Source organism: Paramormyrops kingsleyae, chromosome 23 (genome assembly GCF_048594095.1).
Source record: "Paramormyrops kingsleyae isolate MSU_618 chromosome 23, PKINGS_0.4, whole genome shotgun sequence".
NCBI lineage: Eukaryota > Metazoa > Chordata > Actinopteri > Osteoglossiformes > Mormyridae > Paramormyrops > Paramormyrops kingsleyae.
In genome coordinates this window covers 18,880,479-18,898,701 of record NC_132819.1, presented here as the reverse complement: position 1 = coordinate 18,898,701, position 18,223 = coordinate 18,880,479, and the positions used below count along the sequence as shown (strand labels likewise).

General features: G+C 46.7%; 1 protein-coding gene and 2 long non-coding RNA genes across 7 annotated transcripts in view; 2 read left to right on the top strand and 1 right to left on the bottom strand.

Moving 5' to 3' along the window:
• LOC111852699 (growth factor receptor-bound protein 10-like) overlaps positions 1 to 18,223 on the top strand; it is a 41,208-nt gene that overhangs the window by 4,025 nt on the left and 18,960 nt on the right. For 3 of the 5 annotated variants that reach the window (XM_023828917.2, XM_023828897.2, XM_023828908.2), the window contains exons 2-6: positions 44 to 153; positions 2,859 to 2,975; positions 7,408 to 7,501; positions 13,198 to 13,402; positions 14,366 to 14,501. In XM_023828917.2, the coding sequence (XP_023684685.1) occupies positions 2,925 to 2,975; positions 7,408 to 7,501; positions 13,198 to 13,402; positions 14,366 to 14,501 (486 nt within the window). In that variant the 5' untranslated portion in view covers positions 44 to 153; positions 2,859 to 2,924. Of the gene's footprint in view, positions 1 to 43; positions 154 to 1,790; positions 2,704 to 2,858; positions 2,976 to 6,550; positions 6,834 to 7,407; positions 7,502 to 13,197; positions 13,403 to 14,365; positions 14,502 to 18,223 lie in introns of those variants that run through there. The other 2 variants (XM_072705706.1, XM_072705705.1) reach the window with 2 other exon arrangements.
• LOC140581902 (uncharacterized) lies at positions 8,138 to 12,805 on the top strand. Its single transcript, XR_011984943.1, has 2 exons — positions 8,138 to 9,585; positions 10,053 to 12,805. It is a non-coding gene; the product is annotated as an uncharacterized lncRNA (long non-coding RNA).
• Positions 9,859 to 18,223, bottom strand: part of LOC111852721 (uncharacterized) — a 24,993-nt gene continuing 16,628 nt past the window's right edge. The window contains exons 2-3 of the long non-coding RNA XR_002840310.2: positions 10,447 to 11,011; positions 9,859 to 10,245 (exon numbers count right to left, since the gene is read on the bottom strand). This is a non-coding gene — a long non-coding RNA (uncharacterized lncRNA). The remainder of the gene's footprint in view (positions 10,246 to 10,446; positions 11,012 to 18,223) is intronic.

Sequence of the window (18,223 nt, the reverse complement as noted above, 5' to 3'; positions counted from 1 at the left end):
GCTGAACATGCGGCTGACTCCTTTTCAACTCTTCCATTCCTAGATCACTTTTTTTGCTCCGTCTTGGCCTGGAATACGCAAAGCTGCTCATTTGGAGGAAGACACGTGTCCGGTGCAGTCGGTGGAACGTAACGAGCGTAATTAACAGCCTCAGTAAGTTTGTGTAACAAATGTGACCTAATTCTATGTTTCACAAGCATGGTGTTATTTTCATATAATCAGTAGAAAGTCTGTCTGTTTGCTGAGGAAGCACTTTATTGTCTTCTGTGACTACAGGACGATTCTGATTTCAGAGTGAGATGTTGAGGAGATGTAAGGAAATCACGGTGTCTTCTCTTGGCATTCGTGCCATGGAATTAGCTAGCAGTGGCTGTGGTTACTTCTCAGTTTCCGCCAACTGGGATCCTGGTGCAAAGGGGGCGGGGGGGGGGGGTGGAATGAAAGAATGCACAAACATTTTAATGGGGAGGGAGAAAGATCCAAACATGATGTTACACTCTGCTGGATATCAGATGACGGAGGGTGAGGGCACCATGTGGGAGACCTCTGGCTGCTGGTAGGGAATGGCTTCCACATTGTGTATCAGGTTACTGTTATTGTGTTTAAGGGGAAATCTTGTGCAGTAGGTTTAGTTGGGACATTACTCAGGAAACTGCCGTGTTGAAAGGTGTTGCATTTTCACAGGTATTGACAAGTACAAGAAAACCTGGATATTAATAGTCTTTATTTATACCTTTGATTGCAGTTTGGCACAGATCATTTTAGTGTTTTAACAAGGCAAAGTGCAGCAGGCAGCTGGGGTAAAGTAGGTAAACTTATCTGGTATCTTTATATGAGTGTTTAGCCTGCGTCGCCCTGTGTTTACAGAGGGCAGTGTGGTGTACATGCTAATATGCTCGCAGCCTCCACCCACACACGTCTGCAAGACTGTGTCGCTTACCATCGCGGAGTAATTTTTTGTTTTGTGGAGCTTACGGGTGTCTTGTTCAAGCTTTTATTAATATTATTTTACTTATTTTTTTTAATTCCATATGTCCCGCAGGACTATAAATAACCGGAGCTGGGGAATTTCTCACACCCTGGAGATAGCGTGTTAGCGTAGCATGAAGCTCGCCAGAGGACAAGGGAAGTAGAGAGTGAGAAAGGCTCAACCAAGGAGCCGCGTTCACTTGCGAACAAGTTCATCAGTTAAAAACCAAGAACCGCCTTTTTCAAAACTTTTTTTACAGTTATAGGTGACTTAAACCTGAAGCATGACTTTAGTTTTTCTCTTTTTTTGTGAAATGGGAACTTTGCTTAACTGCAATTGTTGTTTTGCAGTTCTTTCACTGTAGTGGGGAGTGGAGAGCAGCACACTGTGGACCGTATGTCAGATTAAAGTTACGGCATTCTGCCTGCCAGCAGTGCATTATGGTACCATCACGCTGTTTGAGGAAAGCGACCTTCATTTTGAAGGGGGTTCTGGGTTTAGGACTCTGACCCAGTTCCTGACATCCTAACTTTTATCAGCTGACTTCTTAAATTATTGCCCATAATTGAGTTTCTCCTGAAATTAATCAGACCCTTTAACCTTATCAGAGCACACATGACTTGGCTTGATTTATCGCAAGGTCATTCATTTTTCAATCGCTGTCACACATTCGCCGAAATGCTGAACATGAATCGTCCATATTACAAAAGCTGGAGGTGTTTACAGCACCGCCCCCCCCCCCCCCCCCAAAAACTCTGGTGCCATTTATACTTTTTGGGTACAAAAATGAGGACAGACTCATATTAGAACTGGCACTAAAATATTTGAATTCTGTTTGTTGTGTTTAGTGCCTGTGGATGTCTATCTGTCTGTCCATGTCTGTGTCTGTCTGTGGCTTTTCTGTGTGTCAGTTAACCACTAATTTTGTCTTTTTTTTGTTTTTTTTTTGTTTTTCTGTTCAGACTGTGTAAAGAGCACAAGTTTGGTGGAACAGCATTTTACTACAACACACTGGTGTCGTGTCCTTTGAATCTAGCAATAGCTCCTTTGATGCCTTACCTGCAGGATCCAGACTGGAATTTACATATGATACTCTGTGTGTGTGTGTGTGTGTGTGTGTGTGTGTGTGTCTGTGTGTGTGCGTGTGCGCGCAGCATCACGGTGACTCTGCAGTGCTCGCTGCCACGTCCTGCCTTCTCCCAGATGCCACCACTGCGGGCGCACATAGCCCATAAGCTCCTGGCTATTTTTGTTGCCCAGGGGATAGCTGTCAGTTTCATTTGGCCGCCTTGCTGCCCAAATCGGCTGCTTGTAAGAGTGTGAACCATGGCTGTCCGATGACCGGTCATGGCCAAGTAATCTTCTGTCCTGAGCGTTATGGATCTGGAAGCTGGAGAGGCAGGTCCAAGCTGCCCGGCCCTTCGTCTTCTCAGTATCGCTCTGTCGCTCTAAGAAAGCCGAGAATAGCGGCCCCCTATTTTAAGCCTCTGCGGAGCTGCATGTGGTTTGTTTCCCCAGCCCCCTCCCCCCTATCAGTAAAGATGGGACAGCCAAACTGAAGAGAGCGATCTAAGGGTGTCTTCGTCGGACCAGTCCACAGAACTGCGGCCGAGAGCGTGGCCGTTTGTCTCCAGGAGATAGATGACTAGGATTGACGCTGATTCTGTGCCGTCCCGAGGAGTCTTTCCGGAGGGAGGGAACACATCCCGTTTAAAACGACAAACTTACAGCCGGTGTGCCCATCTCAGTTTGTCTGACTGCTTGGCTGAAAAGTGCATTTGCCTAAATATACTCTCTGTGCCCACTAAAAATAACGGGTTATAAAGCTGATGTCATGGTCGGTATTATTAATTGTCTCTTTCTTTGTGTGTGCTTATTATTTCTGCAGGTCTCTCTCCCTCCAGTTGAGAGTGAATGTTATTCTTCATTGGGCCACGGGTCGATTGCTGATCACATGGCTTTGGCTGGATGTTCAGATTATTTTCTTCACCGCCCAAATTACCAGGTAGGATCATTGGGGGCCCCTCGCTTCGTTGTTCAACAATCTGGGCTGTAGGGGGCGCTCATGTGACCTTGGGGTAGGGCAGCTTGCGGTGCCATTTCTCTATTCGAAGCCTTGCTTTTTTTTTTTTTTTTTTTGGTGTTTTACTGGTGAAGATCTTTGCTGTGACTGGGCTCCCAGTTTCGAACTGGACATAGCACCCTGCAGGTTAAAGCTCCCCATCTGCCCCCAGGTGTGGGGCGGGACATAACCTGCAGCTCTGGAGGTGTGAGGTGATTGCTCCGCCCCTGGGTGTGTCTACTGAGACAGGGAGGGTTTTGATTGGTTCAGCTCCTGATTTATTTTCTTAAAGCCCACAAACGCTGAGACCCAGTGCCTCCAGAATCAGCACTCCAGTCATGGGTCCTGTGGTTAATTTAATGAAAGGATATTTCTCCCTCTGTTGTTATGCAACCAGGCCATCCCAAAGTCTCTGCAAGCACTGTAAACTCCTTAATGCCTCGTGGCAAGCCCCGTGATTGGCTGTCCCAAAGTCTCTGTAAACATTGTAAACTCCTTAACGCCCTGCGATTGGCTGCCCTGAAGTTGCTGTAAACTCCTTAACGCCCGTGACTGGCCGTCGCGAAGTCACTGTAAACACTGTAAACTCTTTAACACACCGCAACTCGCCCTCCCAAAGTTGCTGTAAACACTGTAGAGTTCTCATTGCCCTGTGATAGGTTCTCCCGAAGTTGCTGTAAACACTGTAAACTCATTATTGCCCCACGATTGGCTGCGCTTGCTTTCATGTGCCCATGTGCACACATACCGAGCAGAAAATGACCTAATTTTTTGCAGACTTATATAACTCCAGGGAACGTTACAGAATTTTGGGCAGTGGTCCAGAATGTTCTTGGAAAAGGAAATTGGCTTCGTGCCAAGGCCCTTAAAGGGACCTTTCTGACAGGCGCCTTTAATGCTGTTGAGTTGGTCTTTTTCTCCTTGACTGAATCAGCGTCCCCCCCCCCCCCCTCGCTTCTTTCAATTTATCTTATTCTTTTGCAAAACTGCAAAAGTATGTTGAAGACGGGCTTGTTTATTCAGCTTCATGGTGCTCAGAGCCACACAGGCGACGTCCCCTTGGCTCTGATGGGTCATTGATGATCTGGGGATGCCTTGTTTACAAAGTCCTCTGGCACTTTGAATGATTCTAAATATAGCTGATCTCAAAGTAAATACCATGCAGTTAAATGCTTCCCACTCTCTCCCAGTACAGTGAAATATTTTAATAGGCCGATTTAGGAAAAACGTCCTGCTTCTGGGAGCAGCTGGGAGGTGCTCCTGTGATTCCTAAGGCTGCAAATCAGCGTGCGTCTCCCTGAAACACCTCTGCGGATTGCAGAAAGTGCTTTGGCGTTTCTTAGTGCTGAGCTATGTAAGGGGCGTGTGCACAGACGCCGTGCAGCCAACACTCGTAGGCTGTGGTCGGTTAGGTTAAGGTAACATTTTAAAGGATGTTAAGACTGCCAATAGAGGCTCAGAAGCATCACATTTCTGATTAAATGGAAATGGACCAGTGGCCTGTACTGCGAAGCGGGGTTACTGGCTAATCGGGGTAACTTGTTGGATTTAAGGTACCACAGTTTAAATGGACTTCATATTCATTCACTTACATTTTGCCCGGACTACCTTAAATCCGACAAGTTACCCCGATAAGCCAGTAACCCCGCTTCGTAGTACAGGCCACAGGTATGGTTCAGTTAAGTTGAACTCAAAGCCTGGTCCATCCATCCACCCATCCATCTGTTCTCTCTAACTGTACTGGGTCTCAGTGACCCTGTCTATGGAGGAACAGGCTGGACGGGATACCAGTCCATCGCTGGACAGGCACACTAAGGGAGATTTTGAGATGCTTGTTTTTGAACAGCGGGGGGGAATCTAGTGCTAACTCCAGACAGGGGGGAGGGGATGGGAGGTGTGTACTCACAGCCCTGGAGGAGCGAGGCTGCTTTTTGTGTGTCTGTCAGAAGATGATGCTGTGTAAGTCTCTGAGGAGGCTTTGGGCGATGAGCACGACGCCCTGTAGGCATGGCCGTCGTGCGTACGCATGCCCTGCTAACCCCCGCCGGGCTTGCCTCTGTGCTGCGATAGCCATTATGGCCAGCCCTCCCTGGAAAGACGGCCTCTTTCTCAGAGCTGTAAATTTCTTTCTGGAGTTTTATAGCGGATCACTGGGAATCTCTGGCAATGCAAGATTCCTGGAATCTCTTGCACTGTTCTTCGATTTCCTGGAAACTGGAAATTGAAAATGTGTTTTTATTATTTTATTTATATATATATATATAATTTTCTTTTTGGACTTTGGCTCGAGCTGTTTTTGATTTTGAGGGCGTTTTAGCGCAGGGATCTGACATGCCCACCATCGCGTTTGAATAGACGCTGCTGGCCAAGAATCTCAGCTTACAAAATAAGCTTAAAGAGATTAATACTGCACAGAGACTATTTCTGCCCAGATATAATGAAATGAATGCATGTAGATTTATCACGTTTTATGAAGCCTGACGTCTTGGTTCCCCCCCTTCCCCCCCCGCGCTCTCTCTCACTCTCCGCAACTCTGATGCATGCTGAACCGCTCGCTGTCGTTTTAACCCAGTGAAGCTCGTAAACTCGACTTGGACGGGCTGGAGCAGCGGCGTGCAGAGCATGGCCCAGATACGCCTTTCATATTTGTGTTGGCAGAGAGGTCGACGCGAACAGATGGCTGTACAAAGAACTCTCGGGGAGGGGGGGATGGCCGGGTCGCAGACCAGCTCGGCGACGGTGCCGACCTGCACGTCCACAACGCCCATGGTTGCCGGTCAAAGGTCACACTGTGATCAGTCAGTTGGGATGATAGAGCAGTGTCATAATTTTCACGATAAGCCGTCATCTTCTGTTGTGACGCTGATTTTGTGTTTTCATACGAATGTGAGCCTCTTTCTCCATTCAATCAACATTATTATATTAGTTTGATTCTAGCTCGTGTGGAACCATGAGTAAAAGTTTCCTTTGTATGACAAGTTAACCTTTGATCCAACGCTTCTCTTGACTTTGAACTCTGGCCACTCCAACGCCATGGAGCCATGGTCAAAAATTACCACATGAAGAGTACAAATCCCATGGTACTGCGGCAGTGTAGTTACCAAGGTGTACCCTAGAAGGATTAGCTAAGGAATTAACAACTGCACCACTGTAGCATCGGTTTGCATTTCAATAGTAACTGTGTCGCTCTGTATTAGCCGATTAGCATATGTAACCATCATACGGGCACGTAGTGCAGTTTGCTGGGATTTAGGTTAAGAATCGGCCTGGGCGAAGCGAACATCCAGCAGAATGCCCATGGAGGCTAATCCTTTTAAGGCCTTTCTCCTCTCTGATCTCCCCCGGAGAAGTTATGCAAGATTGTGCAAAAGCTTACCAGTATGAATTAGAGCCCTTGCCCAGGCTAAAAATGTCATACTCTAGTGCCTGGGACTCGCTGTTGGGCTTGACTGGCATTTGTTGCTGTTTGCGGGTAAATTTTTCACATGCAGAATTAATAGAATCTTTGCTTGTTGCAGAGTGGAGAGTGAAAGGGTGTCTGGATGTAGAGGAAAGCGGGTCCCTCGCTCTCCGTCTGGCCTGTTGACCTACTTCACACGGCCCGGCCAAGAGGATACAGATCTGAGGGGGGGTTGGTCATGAGTGCCGCAGTCACCATCTGGTGTTGGACCACATTCACCCTGAATGGTTTAAGCTTGTTCAAGACACAAGTGGGACCATTGATCAGAGAGTTTTAGAACATTGGCACTGGATGAGGCTGATGAGATTTTGGGTGGTTATTTGACCTTGATACTCCCTCAGGTATTCATTTCCTCTGTTCCTCCACCCCACACACTGGTTATTAATATTTAACTACTGTTTTATGTCTGCACAAAATGTTATTCCTGATTTCTCTCTAGTCAACGCAAATGTTGTTGTGAAGCCACTGTTGAGAATTCGGGTCAGTTGGCTACATGTGAGTTACACTAATTAGGACCCCTGAGAGGCTGGGGAGCTGTTTGTTGTTGGCTCTGCTCATTTTCCCACCTTTATCATTATTGGTGGGAGAAATGGGGCTTCTAACCCATCGTGGCAGGGGTCACATGTGCTGCCAAATACTGTCTGGTTGAACCGAAGGGCACTCAAGAAAGTAACTAATAAGAAGCTGTGTTGTCGATTGGACAGCACATTGTAGATCCCGCCCATAATGTCTCCTATCTCAGTTACTACCTTTGTGCCAGTTTGGATCATGTTCAGTCTGTGGTTTGTGTTTGAAGTCTGTGATCTCTCAGTGTCTTTGCCCTTATCTGAAGTACACAGGAACAACAAGGATGGCTTCATAAAACTGCCCTCTTTATGAAGCGCAATGCTCTGAAAAGTTACCTTGTCTTTGCAGGGTAGTGTGGACCGCGCCTCCTCTCACCGTCCTGCAGATCTTATTGGGCCCAGTTTTCGGCAGCCGTCCAATCGGAACTCCCCAAGCCACCAAGGTTGGTGTCCGATGAACGTCAGGCTCTGCTCATTTTCACTGTATTGTTTTCAGGTTCTTGCCACCATTTAGGCACTATGTTGTTTCCTGCATTGCAGTGTAGCTATGGCAACTTAATTTAGCTGCCGATGAAATCCTTTCCCTGCAGTTCCTGCTGAATCAAGGCTTCTCTGTCTGACGCAAACAGATTTTCATGCCAGCTGAACTGTAATTCCTCAATATTTGTTTTATTGTACAGTAGAACGACATGTCAGGGACTTCTATGATAATAAAAATGTTTCAGCAGAATCTTGAGCCACATCGGGATTGTAACTACCCTTAAATTTGTCTAAATATCGGCTTGTATTTGAGATTACTTTGTGCTGGCAAGGCAACAGAGGAGAAATATATCCATCTCTTGGAAAGTTTGAAGCAGGATGTGATGAAATGCATGTTGGTCCCCAGCCTATAGTTCTCTGCACCTACACCCTTATTGCAATGTTTACTTACACAACTGCTTACACAAAAATGTTCTGAGGGCAGAACGAAAAATTATTGATTTTTGAGAGATAACCAATCAAACTGTAGAAGAGGCGGGTCCAAGCAACTACAGGAGGTGGGACCAACCAATCAGATGTCTTGGTCCCGCCTCCTGTAGTTGCTTGGACTCACCTGAAACATGATGTGACAGCTGCCTTTCTGGGGACACGTAAAGGGTACCGGACGCATCCAAAATATATATAATATTAACTTAATCCCTCTTAAAAATCTACTAGCTTCCCTGAAATGTGCAAAATGCTGTGAATCTGCCCTGGTGAGAAGTAAACTGGATGCATGTGGTGTTCCCAGAAGCAGCTCTCGTTATTCCGACACACTGCCAAAGATCCCTCCATACATCTACTCATGCCTACATCTATACTGTACATCCATCCTCTAACCCAGGGGTGCCCAACTCCAGTCTTGGAGGGCCAGAGCCCTGCACATTTTTGGGTTTCCCCTCATTTAACAAACCTGATTCAACTCCTTGTGCTAATTACCACACAGCTCTTGAGCTGAATCATTTATGGTGGAACAGGGAAAGAACTAAGCCACACAGGGCTCCGGCCCTCCAGGATTGGAGTTGGGCACCCCTGCTCTAACCGCTTATCTGATCAGGGCTGCAGCGGGGTTTGCTCAGCTTTCTGGACAACAGTAAGTTATTCCCTGGAATTCTGTCCAAGAAGAGTTAAATCCCATGTGGAAATGGCATCATACAATTTCATGCTGAGAGTAGAAAGCATGTATGGGATGGTCCTTGATTATCAGTAAAGTAAGTGATGGTGACTGGGTTTGGAAGCCGATGGCTGCGAGGATTGCTGGTACCTTTTATTAAGACCTTCCAGTCATTGAGAGCTGCCCCCTGTCTCATGTCGATCTTCTAGCCTCTTTTCTGGGTCAGCATAATGTTCTTGTGGAGAACACCAGCACCTCAGCACTTTACTTTGCCTTTAGAAGCATCCTCTTCATCCCATTGCCATCATCTTCATTCCGTTGCCATGGCCTCCCTTCTTCTTTCCATCAGTGTTATAATTTAGGTAGCAGGAAACCTGAACTTTCAGGACCTGCTCGCCGCCGCCCCCTGCTGTCTCTAAAACTTTATGTTCTATAATGAGATTGGTCACAGTCATGGTCATGCTGGTTAAAGAGTGTCCCAGCTTCCTGCATATAAGAAGAGGACCTGCTGTGCGTGTCTTTGTGTGTGGGTGTCTGTTTGTGTGTGCTTGGAGGGGGGGGTTCTATCACCCAGGGTTTGACATTAAGCTTGCCCACTCGCCTGAGGTGAGTAATTTAGATTAAGGGTGAGTACAAAAAGCTGAACCCTAGCCCTCTGGCTAGTAAAAATTGCATGTCAGACTACGTTCATTTACTCAATTGCCCTGGTTGGTTCCATCCCTGCCTGCCTCACCCCCGTTGCCTTGTTGCACCCCCAGCATCTCGGCTGAGAGGATGCATGTTCTAGAAACATTTCCTTTGCCTCAGGACTACAGTCTGGCATCTTTGGGTCGGCTTATGTTGGGTTGTGCCCAGAGTTCAAAATTCCGTCATCACCGCACAACTTTCTTTCAGGTAATAAGTTTTCTGATTCTGATTTGTGATGCCCACAGTAACTGTACAAGTCCATGTTAGTGTTACACAGAGTGCGGCCAAATGCCAGATCTTCATAGCTTCATAGGGTTTTCACACTTTTTGTATATGGTTTTTAGTATCAGAAAGCATTGAAAGTGTTCATTCAGTCTGTTTAGCCTAATCTTAAAGGCGTAGGATAAGGGTTTGGCCTAGGGGCCGGGGGTGGGGTTGGGGGGCATTCAGAGGTGAAATAGAATAAAACATGCTCGTTGGTTCAGAATTCTAGCAAACTGTATTGTCACTCTTGTAAAGCATAAACTCCAAACAGCATTTTTGCAGCCTGACCCTCCTAGGCCATCTTTGGTTGTAGGTGTTTCATTTTTATTTCCAGAATAAGTAATACAGTATGTAAGCCTTCATGTGGGTAACGGTACAATGTATCTCAGTTATGGCTGTTACTCCTGCAGAAACATGGATGCAGCGGGTGGATTCCCAGAGCGTGTCAGATTCTGCTGTTTCACATGGAATGCGCCAGAATGCTCCGGAATGTGCCGGAATCCGTCGGAATGCGCGGTGTAGCAGGCCTCCCGGCTCGGCCCACATGCGGCGGGGGTCTCGTCTCCAGTATGCCAGGAATGCTTTGTGTGGCCACACGCCGTTCTGAGTTAAGCGGACGAAACAGTCTGAATTTCAAAGCATACAGTAATTCCATTGATCTTGATTATTTAAGGTCTTTCCCAGGGAACGCCGTGTTTGACAGTAATCCACCAAGGCTTTGCATGGTCACCTACTCCTTCCTGGCACTGTATAGTTCTTTTTTTAGTTTGTAAATACCCTCACATAAACTTTTTTTCCCCTCACCTTCGGCTGCCGACTGAAGTCTTCACAAAATGCTTGTCAAGTCCCACCGAGGCCAGGGAGGGCAGTGAGGAACGTCACGTGGCAGCTCCACCTGTAAACGCTGCTGCGCCAGTGTGTTCTCATGCCCATGTGGCATCTGGGCGAACGGGCAATCTGGTTTACTCATTATATGCCTGTTAGATGACACTGCATTTATGCAATTAATATTTTGCCAGCTGTCACATTACTGTTCATTGATAGTTACTGCCTGTCAGGGTACAAAATACAAGATTGCGTAATATAGTTCAGGATGTCTGTTAATAGTATGGAATAAGAAGATTAATTTTTAATTTACGCAGCGATTAAATATTAACTCATCCTGCTCCACCATCGCGGCCTTTAACGATGCTGGAGCCCATGGCACAGTGACCTTGGATTTATCTGTGCCAGTCTTCAGTTGTTCATTAATGGAGTCTGAACTCAGTCTGACCACTGAGTTGCTGTGCACATAAACTGGTTGGTTCTCGTCCCATCCCCAGGGTTGTCATGCAGTATCTCCAGCTGCCTGGTTTAGCTCGAGGGGAACCTGTAAAGTAGCCAATGGGAAGTGGCAGAAGTTGGTGATTGACAGTTCAGACTGAACCCGCCCTCTCACGGAACTCACTCACCTTGCTACGTCATGCCGTTTGGTCACCAGCAGTGATATTTCATAGTTGAACTCGTGAAGGACTGATTCCCTTGCTACGCCTGCATATGTGTCGGGAACTATGCACTGGTTACTCTACATCAGGGGTCACCAACGGTATATCCTCAAGAACCAAATACATCAGCAATACAAAATACTTAGTCCAGATTCAATTGTTTTGGTTCAGATGCAGATCAGAGTCCACCAGGTTGACCACTTAATATAATGTTCAAGGAATAATGTTAATTATTCAAGAGCCTGTGAATTTATTCCGACAGTGTACCTGACCCATTAATGAATTTTGGTTTCATAAATTATTATTCTTTAATAACAATTAAGTTTGATTTAAAACCTGGAAGTGGGCTTGGTCAGTCCCCAACTTCAGGCATCCAACAGGTGAATTTTTTTGTGCTGGAAACCAGGTGCTCCCAGAATGGGCTTTTGATGACATCTAGTGGTAAATCATTGTAAAGATGGTATCTCTACTGAATTTGAGGTTTGGACTGCTGTTCACATTCAGTGTTTCTTTATTTTTCCCATCGGAAATCTTGCTTATCGAGATGCGCAAACCTTAAAATGATTATCGCACAAAAATACTGAATGGTTCCAAGTGCATGTAAACTTAATTTATTGATTAATCTTTTATTATTGTTACATGTTAGCGAATGTTCCCCACACGCTGTCCAGTTGGCCTGAGGTGGCAGCCGGCTTTCCTGGTAAAGCTGAGTACAAGTACTTCTCAGAAATATTATTTGCCACGCTGGTGTTGATGATTGATAATTTGGTGCAGGAATGTCCATGTTCTTCAGTTTCACAGATTCTCCTTTTTGGGCAGAAGTTGCTTTTGCATAAACTCCAGTCACATGCTGCTTTTCCTCTATGAACACCCCTTAATGCGGGGGGTAGGGGGGAGGGCTGTCCAGATGAGGCTTGGCTGATACCCACAGCTCTTACTTACACACATTCGGACCCACAGCAGGTTCAAATAACAAGAACACATCTCCCACTGGTGCAGGGAAGCTGCTGCCATGTTTGTGTTTCGTGTTCAGCACGGCAGGGCCGTGTTCTTCTCCTGACTTGTGTGAAGAATGACTTTTAAGTGAATGTTGAGTAAGTCTCTGTTCACCGAGATGACCCTCAACCTCAGGCCAACAATAACCAAGCCTTATGAGACTGGAACGTCTGGGAAACCTGGACTCTTATGCAAACCAAAAAGTGAGAATTAGTATCTGTCACGATCAGCAACCCCCTCCCCCAGGGTCCCGCGTAAAGAAACACCATTTTCAGTGCTTCAGCGAGTACGATTTCACCTGATAAGTGCACTTTTCTGCTCCATTGCATATCTATTCTACCTCAAAGGAAAACTGAGGCGTGTTGCGTCCTTTTCACCCACAAATGCCCAGATGCTCGGGGAAACGTCTCGCCTTCGGCTCGTTTACCAGATAATTTTGGATGTGGCCTTTTGTGACCCACCTCTGCTGCTGAGTTGGTGAGGTTTGGCACTTCACAGGGAGGACAGGATTCCACGGCCTTCTTGCAGCAACAAAAAAAAAGAGAAATGCTCCTAACGTCCCATTTTTTCTGGCCTGTATTTGCCCCCAACACAAGCAGGCTTGGGTTTAGTATCGGGGAGAACATCCCAAGCTGTTCCCATGGTAGTGAATGGCGTCAGAACCAATAAACCTATTTCACTTTGCTGTTGTATGTGTATGATTTTTGTTTTTGATGAAGAAAATGCTGTTTGTGTCTTGATGTGAACACACCCTGTGCAGTCTTACTGAGAGGGCAGTGACTGGCTGACCATGAGCCAGAACGTACCCTCATGCCAGCACTACCTGTAGGTTTCCTGTATGCTACCTGAGATCTGCCAGTAGGTCTACTCTTCTACTCTTAAGCTCATTGTAAGTTACACTTGGATTAGTTGGTAGGTTGTCTGTAGTCTACCTGTAGGTAACATGTATTGTACGTGTAGCCAATTTGTAGTCTACCTGTAGGCTCTCTGTAGTTAGGTTGCAGGCTATCTGTAGTTTATTTGTAGGCTACTTGCATAGTACCTGTAACTCTGGGTCCCCATTCTTGTCTCACAGAGGACGATGTGGACTTGGAGGCACTGGTAAACGACATGAACTCGTCCTTCGAGAGTCTGTACTCCACGATCAGCATGCCGTCCGACTCTGTCCCTCTGATCCATAATGGGCAGCTGCAGCGGAGCCCTGGCCCACGGCCCGGCCTGGCCCCCTCCCCCAGGCAGGGAGTCTGCCGCTCCCAGCCCATGCACATCCTGGCTGTCAGGTAAAGCTGCATCCTGTCAGCCCCCACCCCATAACTCTCAATGCCTCCTCTCTGAATGCGGTGCTGCTTTCTTAATGGCGACGACATTCTCTGTCACTTAGGGTGCTTTTCGACTGCACCAGGTGCTGTACTTTTGGTACTTCAAGCTGTTGGTTTTCCACTGGTGTACAAACTGGTACTTGCACCGAATGACATCATAACATAAGGCGAGGTATTTCGAAAAATGGCTGTAGTATATTATAGGGCTAGGAAATGTGCAACATTAATACCAAAATCGCATGTTACGCACACGTAATTGTTACATCACTAGGCAGCTAGATTGAAATCGGGCTTTTTCATACTGTTACTGACATTATAGCACTTGGGGTAACTAAAACATTTTTACTTTGTCATAAGAAACAAATTTTGAAAATTTTGCAGCAAATATTTTGAAAATTTTGCAGCAAATTCACACCATGATATTTCAAAAATTTCTAATATCATGCAGCCCTAGTATATTATGTAGCAAATATTATTTATTTCTTGTCATGCCGTCCAGATCTTACTCTGATTCTTCCGAATAGATTGCAATAAAGCATGGCTCTCTTTATTTGTTCACGTATACATTATTACTATTATTATTATTTTTATTTTTTTTTTGCTTCATTTATTGTTTTCTGAGTTAGTTTTTCAAGACGGCGGTTGTATTATGTTTTTTTTTTTTTTTTTTTTATAACCAATCGACAACGATCACGTTTGCAAGTTCCACCCCAAAGTATAGAAGTACCAAAATATACCCCAGCTAGTTTGGTACTTTGGATACTGGAACTTTGAGTACTGGTATTCGACCGGAAGTCAATGGAAAAGGGAAAGTACAGATGCAGTGCAGTGGTGCAGTGTGCACTTGCATCCCTGTCAGAAATGCTGTCACTGACAATTGACAAAATGTGTAATGAAATTGGGCATCTCTGTCGCCCCCTGCAGGAGGCTTCAGGAAGAGGAGCTGCGGACATCCTCCCTCCCGGCTATCCCTAACCCATTCCCTGAGCTGTGCAGCCCAGCCAGTTCCCCCATGCTGAACCCCGGGTCCCTGCCACAGTGTCAGCCCTCTGGCACATACGTAAGCTCTGGATCTCTCCCCAAAGGGACCTAGACTAGCCTCTGACTGAGCTGCGGCTTTCACTGGTCGTTTAATGGGTCTTAGGCTCTCATCACGGTCATGGATCACTACAAGTCCATCCTGTTTGCCAGTGTTTCTTGCGTGCTTGTTTGCACATGGTTTTGTGTGTCCTCTCTCCTTCTGTGCCTGATAGTTGGCAGGGACGTTAATGAATCCAAAGCCCACGAGCTGTGTGGTTTAATCACTGCTCTGCTATGTTTTTAAAAATGCGCTGAAGTAAAGCAGGTAAAAGACGGCTGGACTTTGCTCGTCCTGAACATGTCAAGACACTCAACCCCCTCAGTTTTACTTTCTTGCTGTCTTTTTTTTATTCTCCTATTTGCCATCTTGTTCCATCAGGAATTGACACAGTGCTACTTTGGCATATAGCACTAAGTCCAGCAAAGTCCTCAGACAGGCAGGCGGATGGACAGGCAGACAGATAGATGGGCAGGTAGAGCCGGAAGGAAGAGAACCAGGTGAACCGGTGCCATAGGCTAAAGTCGCTGACTGGCAGCGTGGCCTGACTTTGAGGCCCATCCCAGGCTGCTACAGACCAGACAGGATTAGTCTGTGTTTTCTTGCATGTCTGCTTGGGAATCCTCTTGGGATTTTCACTCCTCGTTCCCTGTCCCTGAGCCTCTGGCATGCGGTGACTTCCAAGAGCACCACAGACTCTGCTCCTCATTTTCCCATCCCGCATCTGTCCTTTTCACCTTCTCCGGGGGAATGTTTTCCGTTGTGGTTTCGAGGCCCGGATGAAGGCTGCACTGTCCCCGATCAAAGCTCCTGGCGGAGACGTGGCGCTCCCGGGTGGGCGGCCCCCTCGGCGCGAGCAGAATGCTTCCGTCGTCCTCCAGACATTTTTCTCCTGACAGGGACTGTTTTGTGCTGTCATAGCTAATGAGTAAGACCATGTCTGGTCTTCAGACCCCACCCATATTTTTAGTATTACACCATCTGAATGGAGCAGACTGCTGCTTTTTATTGGAAATGTCACACTTGGTTGCTGTGACTGTAAAGTGAGCCAGTGAAGTGCTTCTGCGGGGTAACCTCGTGCGTGGGGAATTCTTCTTTTACTTTTAAGTGACTTTGACGTTCTGCTGCGTCTTAGCTGTGTGTGGTTGTTCTTCATGAGGTTGTGACCAGTGTGATGCGGCTCCAGGTCCAGTCCGTTTATGGGATGCCAGTGAAGGCGCGTCTCGAAGCTGAGCCATGCGTCTGGGCCATGGTTGCGTGACCGTCCCGCGCTTCGTTTCCCTCCCCCAGGCACGTCTCTTAGTACTCTCTTGTTTATTTCTTTGCCCCCCCCCCCTCTGCCCCCACCAATCCACATGCAAGCAATCTGGCTCAGGATCAGAAATCCCTGCGATCCCATGACAGGCCCATTCCACACTGGACTCCCATCTCCTTTTTGCAAAGTTGTCCCTGAGCTGTCAGCCTTTTGGACATTCCCTCCATAACCTGATGCGGACATTTCAGGTCCAGAAAGTAAAAATCCAAACCAGGATTTTGATTCAACCAAACAGTTCAGTACTCTGTGACTGTGACTCTTTATGCTCAACTGGTTGGTTGAAACAAAATCCTGGTTTGGATTTTTACTTTCTGGACCTGAAATGTCCTCCTCTGTCCATAACCCACCCACGGCTGTCTGTGACTCTCCAGTGTCCTGTCTCTATCTTCCCACCATCCTATGTAATGTACACGGGCATTTTGCTGTTAGCTCCTCTCCATAACTTGCCTCCATCCTGTTCTCCGTTCTTGCCAATACCCTTTATGCATGGGCGTAAATTAGGAACCCCCCCGAAGAATCAAAACCAGCCAATACAACCCCCCCTGGACCCCCTTAAATGGATGAAGACCTCATCCCAAAGTTATGCCCTTGCCTCCATGACTCTGTGTGTCCCGTAAGCCTTGCCGTAAGCCCAAGCTGCCATTTTTACTCTATCGTCATTTCCTTGCCTCATTTGGGTTGGCATGGGTGCTGGTTTTCCAGCAAGAAGTTAGCTGTGCCACTGGCTCTGCAGTCTTGCTGTAGAATGTATGGATAATTAGCCACTAATGAGTGTGATTAAGGCAGAGTAATGGACTGGAATGAGAGCAAGCAGGTGCGTGGCATGGTCTGGTCTACAGCCTGGGCCAGCGTTTCCCGTTCAGAACCTGCATAACATCCCTGATTCTCGCACTTCATTTTTCAAACTTGTGCTTGCGTGGCTCCTGCAGACCTTGTCCTTCAGGATGGAAATGCCCGTATCAGGAATGTAAACGTCCCAGAAGGGCACAGCACCTTGTTTACAGCTGCTGATGTCATTTCAGCTGTTACAGGCCTTGTTACCTATAAACCACAATTCAGGCTCCAGCTGTTGTATTCAGACACCATATTTGCTCACGTCATCACAACACACCCATGGACGCAGGCAGTCAAAGATATAGGTTTGACCTTGAAATGCACAGTAAATAAAGTGCCCCTCTGCATGTTTACTGAAGATCTGACCCTCAGTAATAAACTGCTGTGCAGGGGATGGCTAAACTCCATCAGCCTGCCTTTTCATCTGGTACTAATTGGTCTTAATCAGTGTTTCCCAACCTGGTCCTCAGGTGCACATTTTTTGCTCCCTCCCAGTTCCCTGTCAGACAGTCCCCACTTTGCAGGAGCAAAAACGTGGACCATCTGCGGGTCCCCAAGGACTGGGTTGGGAAACACTGGTCTTAAGCAGTGATCCACTTTCGTAATGAAGGGATTGAAAAGAACAGTGATTAGTGGCAATGTTAGCCTCGATATCGCCGGAGTATAAATACATCCTGACATAACTAATGCTAGCGAGTCGTTGATATGACGGGACATTTCAGGAGGTTCATTCTTGGCTTCTGTTCCCTCCAGCCACTGAACCATCTCACTCCTGCCTTTGCTTCTCAGCTCGAGCATTGTAGGTATTACATCAGACTTGGGCTTCCCCCTAGAGGGTCGTTTTGGGGGAAACCCCTATCGTGGTGTGTGACTCATACTTCTGAATGATATTCTTCCTACTGTATGTGATCCCAGTGATTCATGCATGAAAAATCTTATTTGCTTGTTGGTTTTTACTTGTGTGTGGATTAGGTTTATATTGCATTGTGGGGACCAAATGTCTCCCACAATGTAATAAAAAGGTGTTTTATGACGTTGTGGGGACCATTTTTCAAGTCCCCACAACATCATCCCAACCTGTTCCTTGGGGACCGACAGACAGGCCGTGTTTTTGCTCTCTCCCAGCTCCCTGCCAGACAGTCCACGTGGACAGTCTGTGGGTCCCCGAGGACCAGACTGGGAAACACTGCTGTAAATGGCTTCTTCTTCGCTGGTTGGCTCGTGTACCATTTGGCAAAGATCTGCGTACTTTAACAAGCGTAATGATGCGGTGCACAGGCCGACAAGCCCTCAGCTCATTAATCCAGCTCCGTTTCACAGTTTGCTGTGTGGCAGTACAGAACTTGTACATTCTGTTTTGTTATTTTAATTTCAGTGGAGTTAAGTATTTTCTCCCAATATATCTTCTGAGCTTTTCTGCTAGAATGGGTTGAGCTACTGGTTGTCGTGGAAACAACAAATAAGAGTTGCATTGATGAGGATTGGAGAAGTATGGTCTTCAGTTGGCATGAGAACTTTTGGGCTTCAGAGTTTGTCTTGGGCTTTGCAGGGTCTC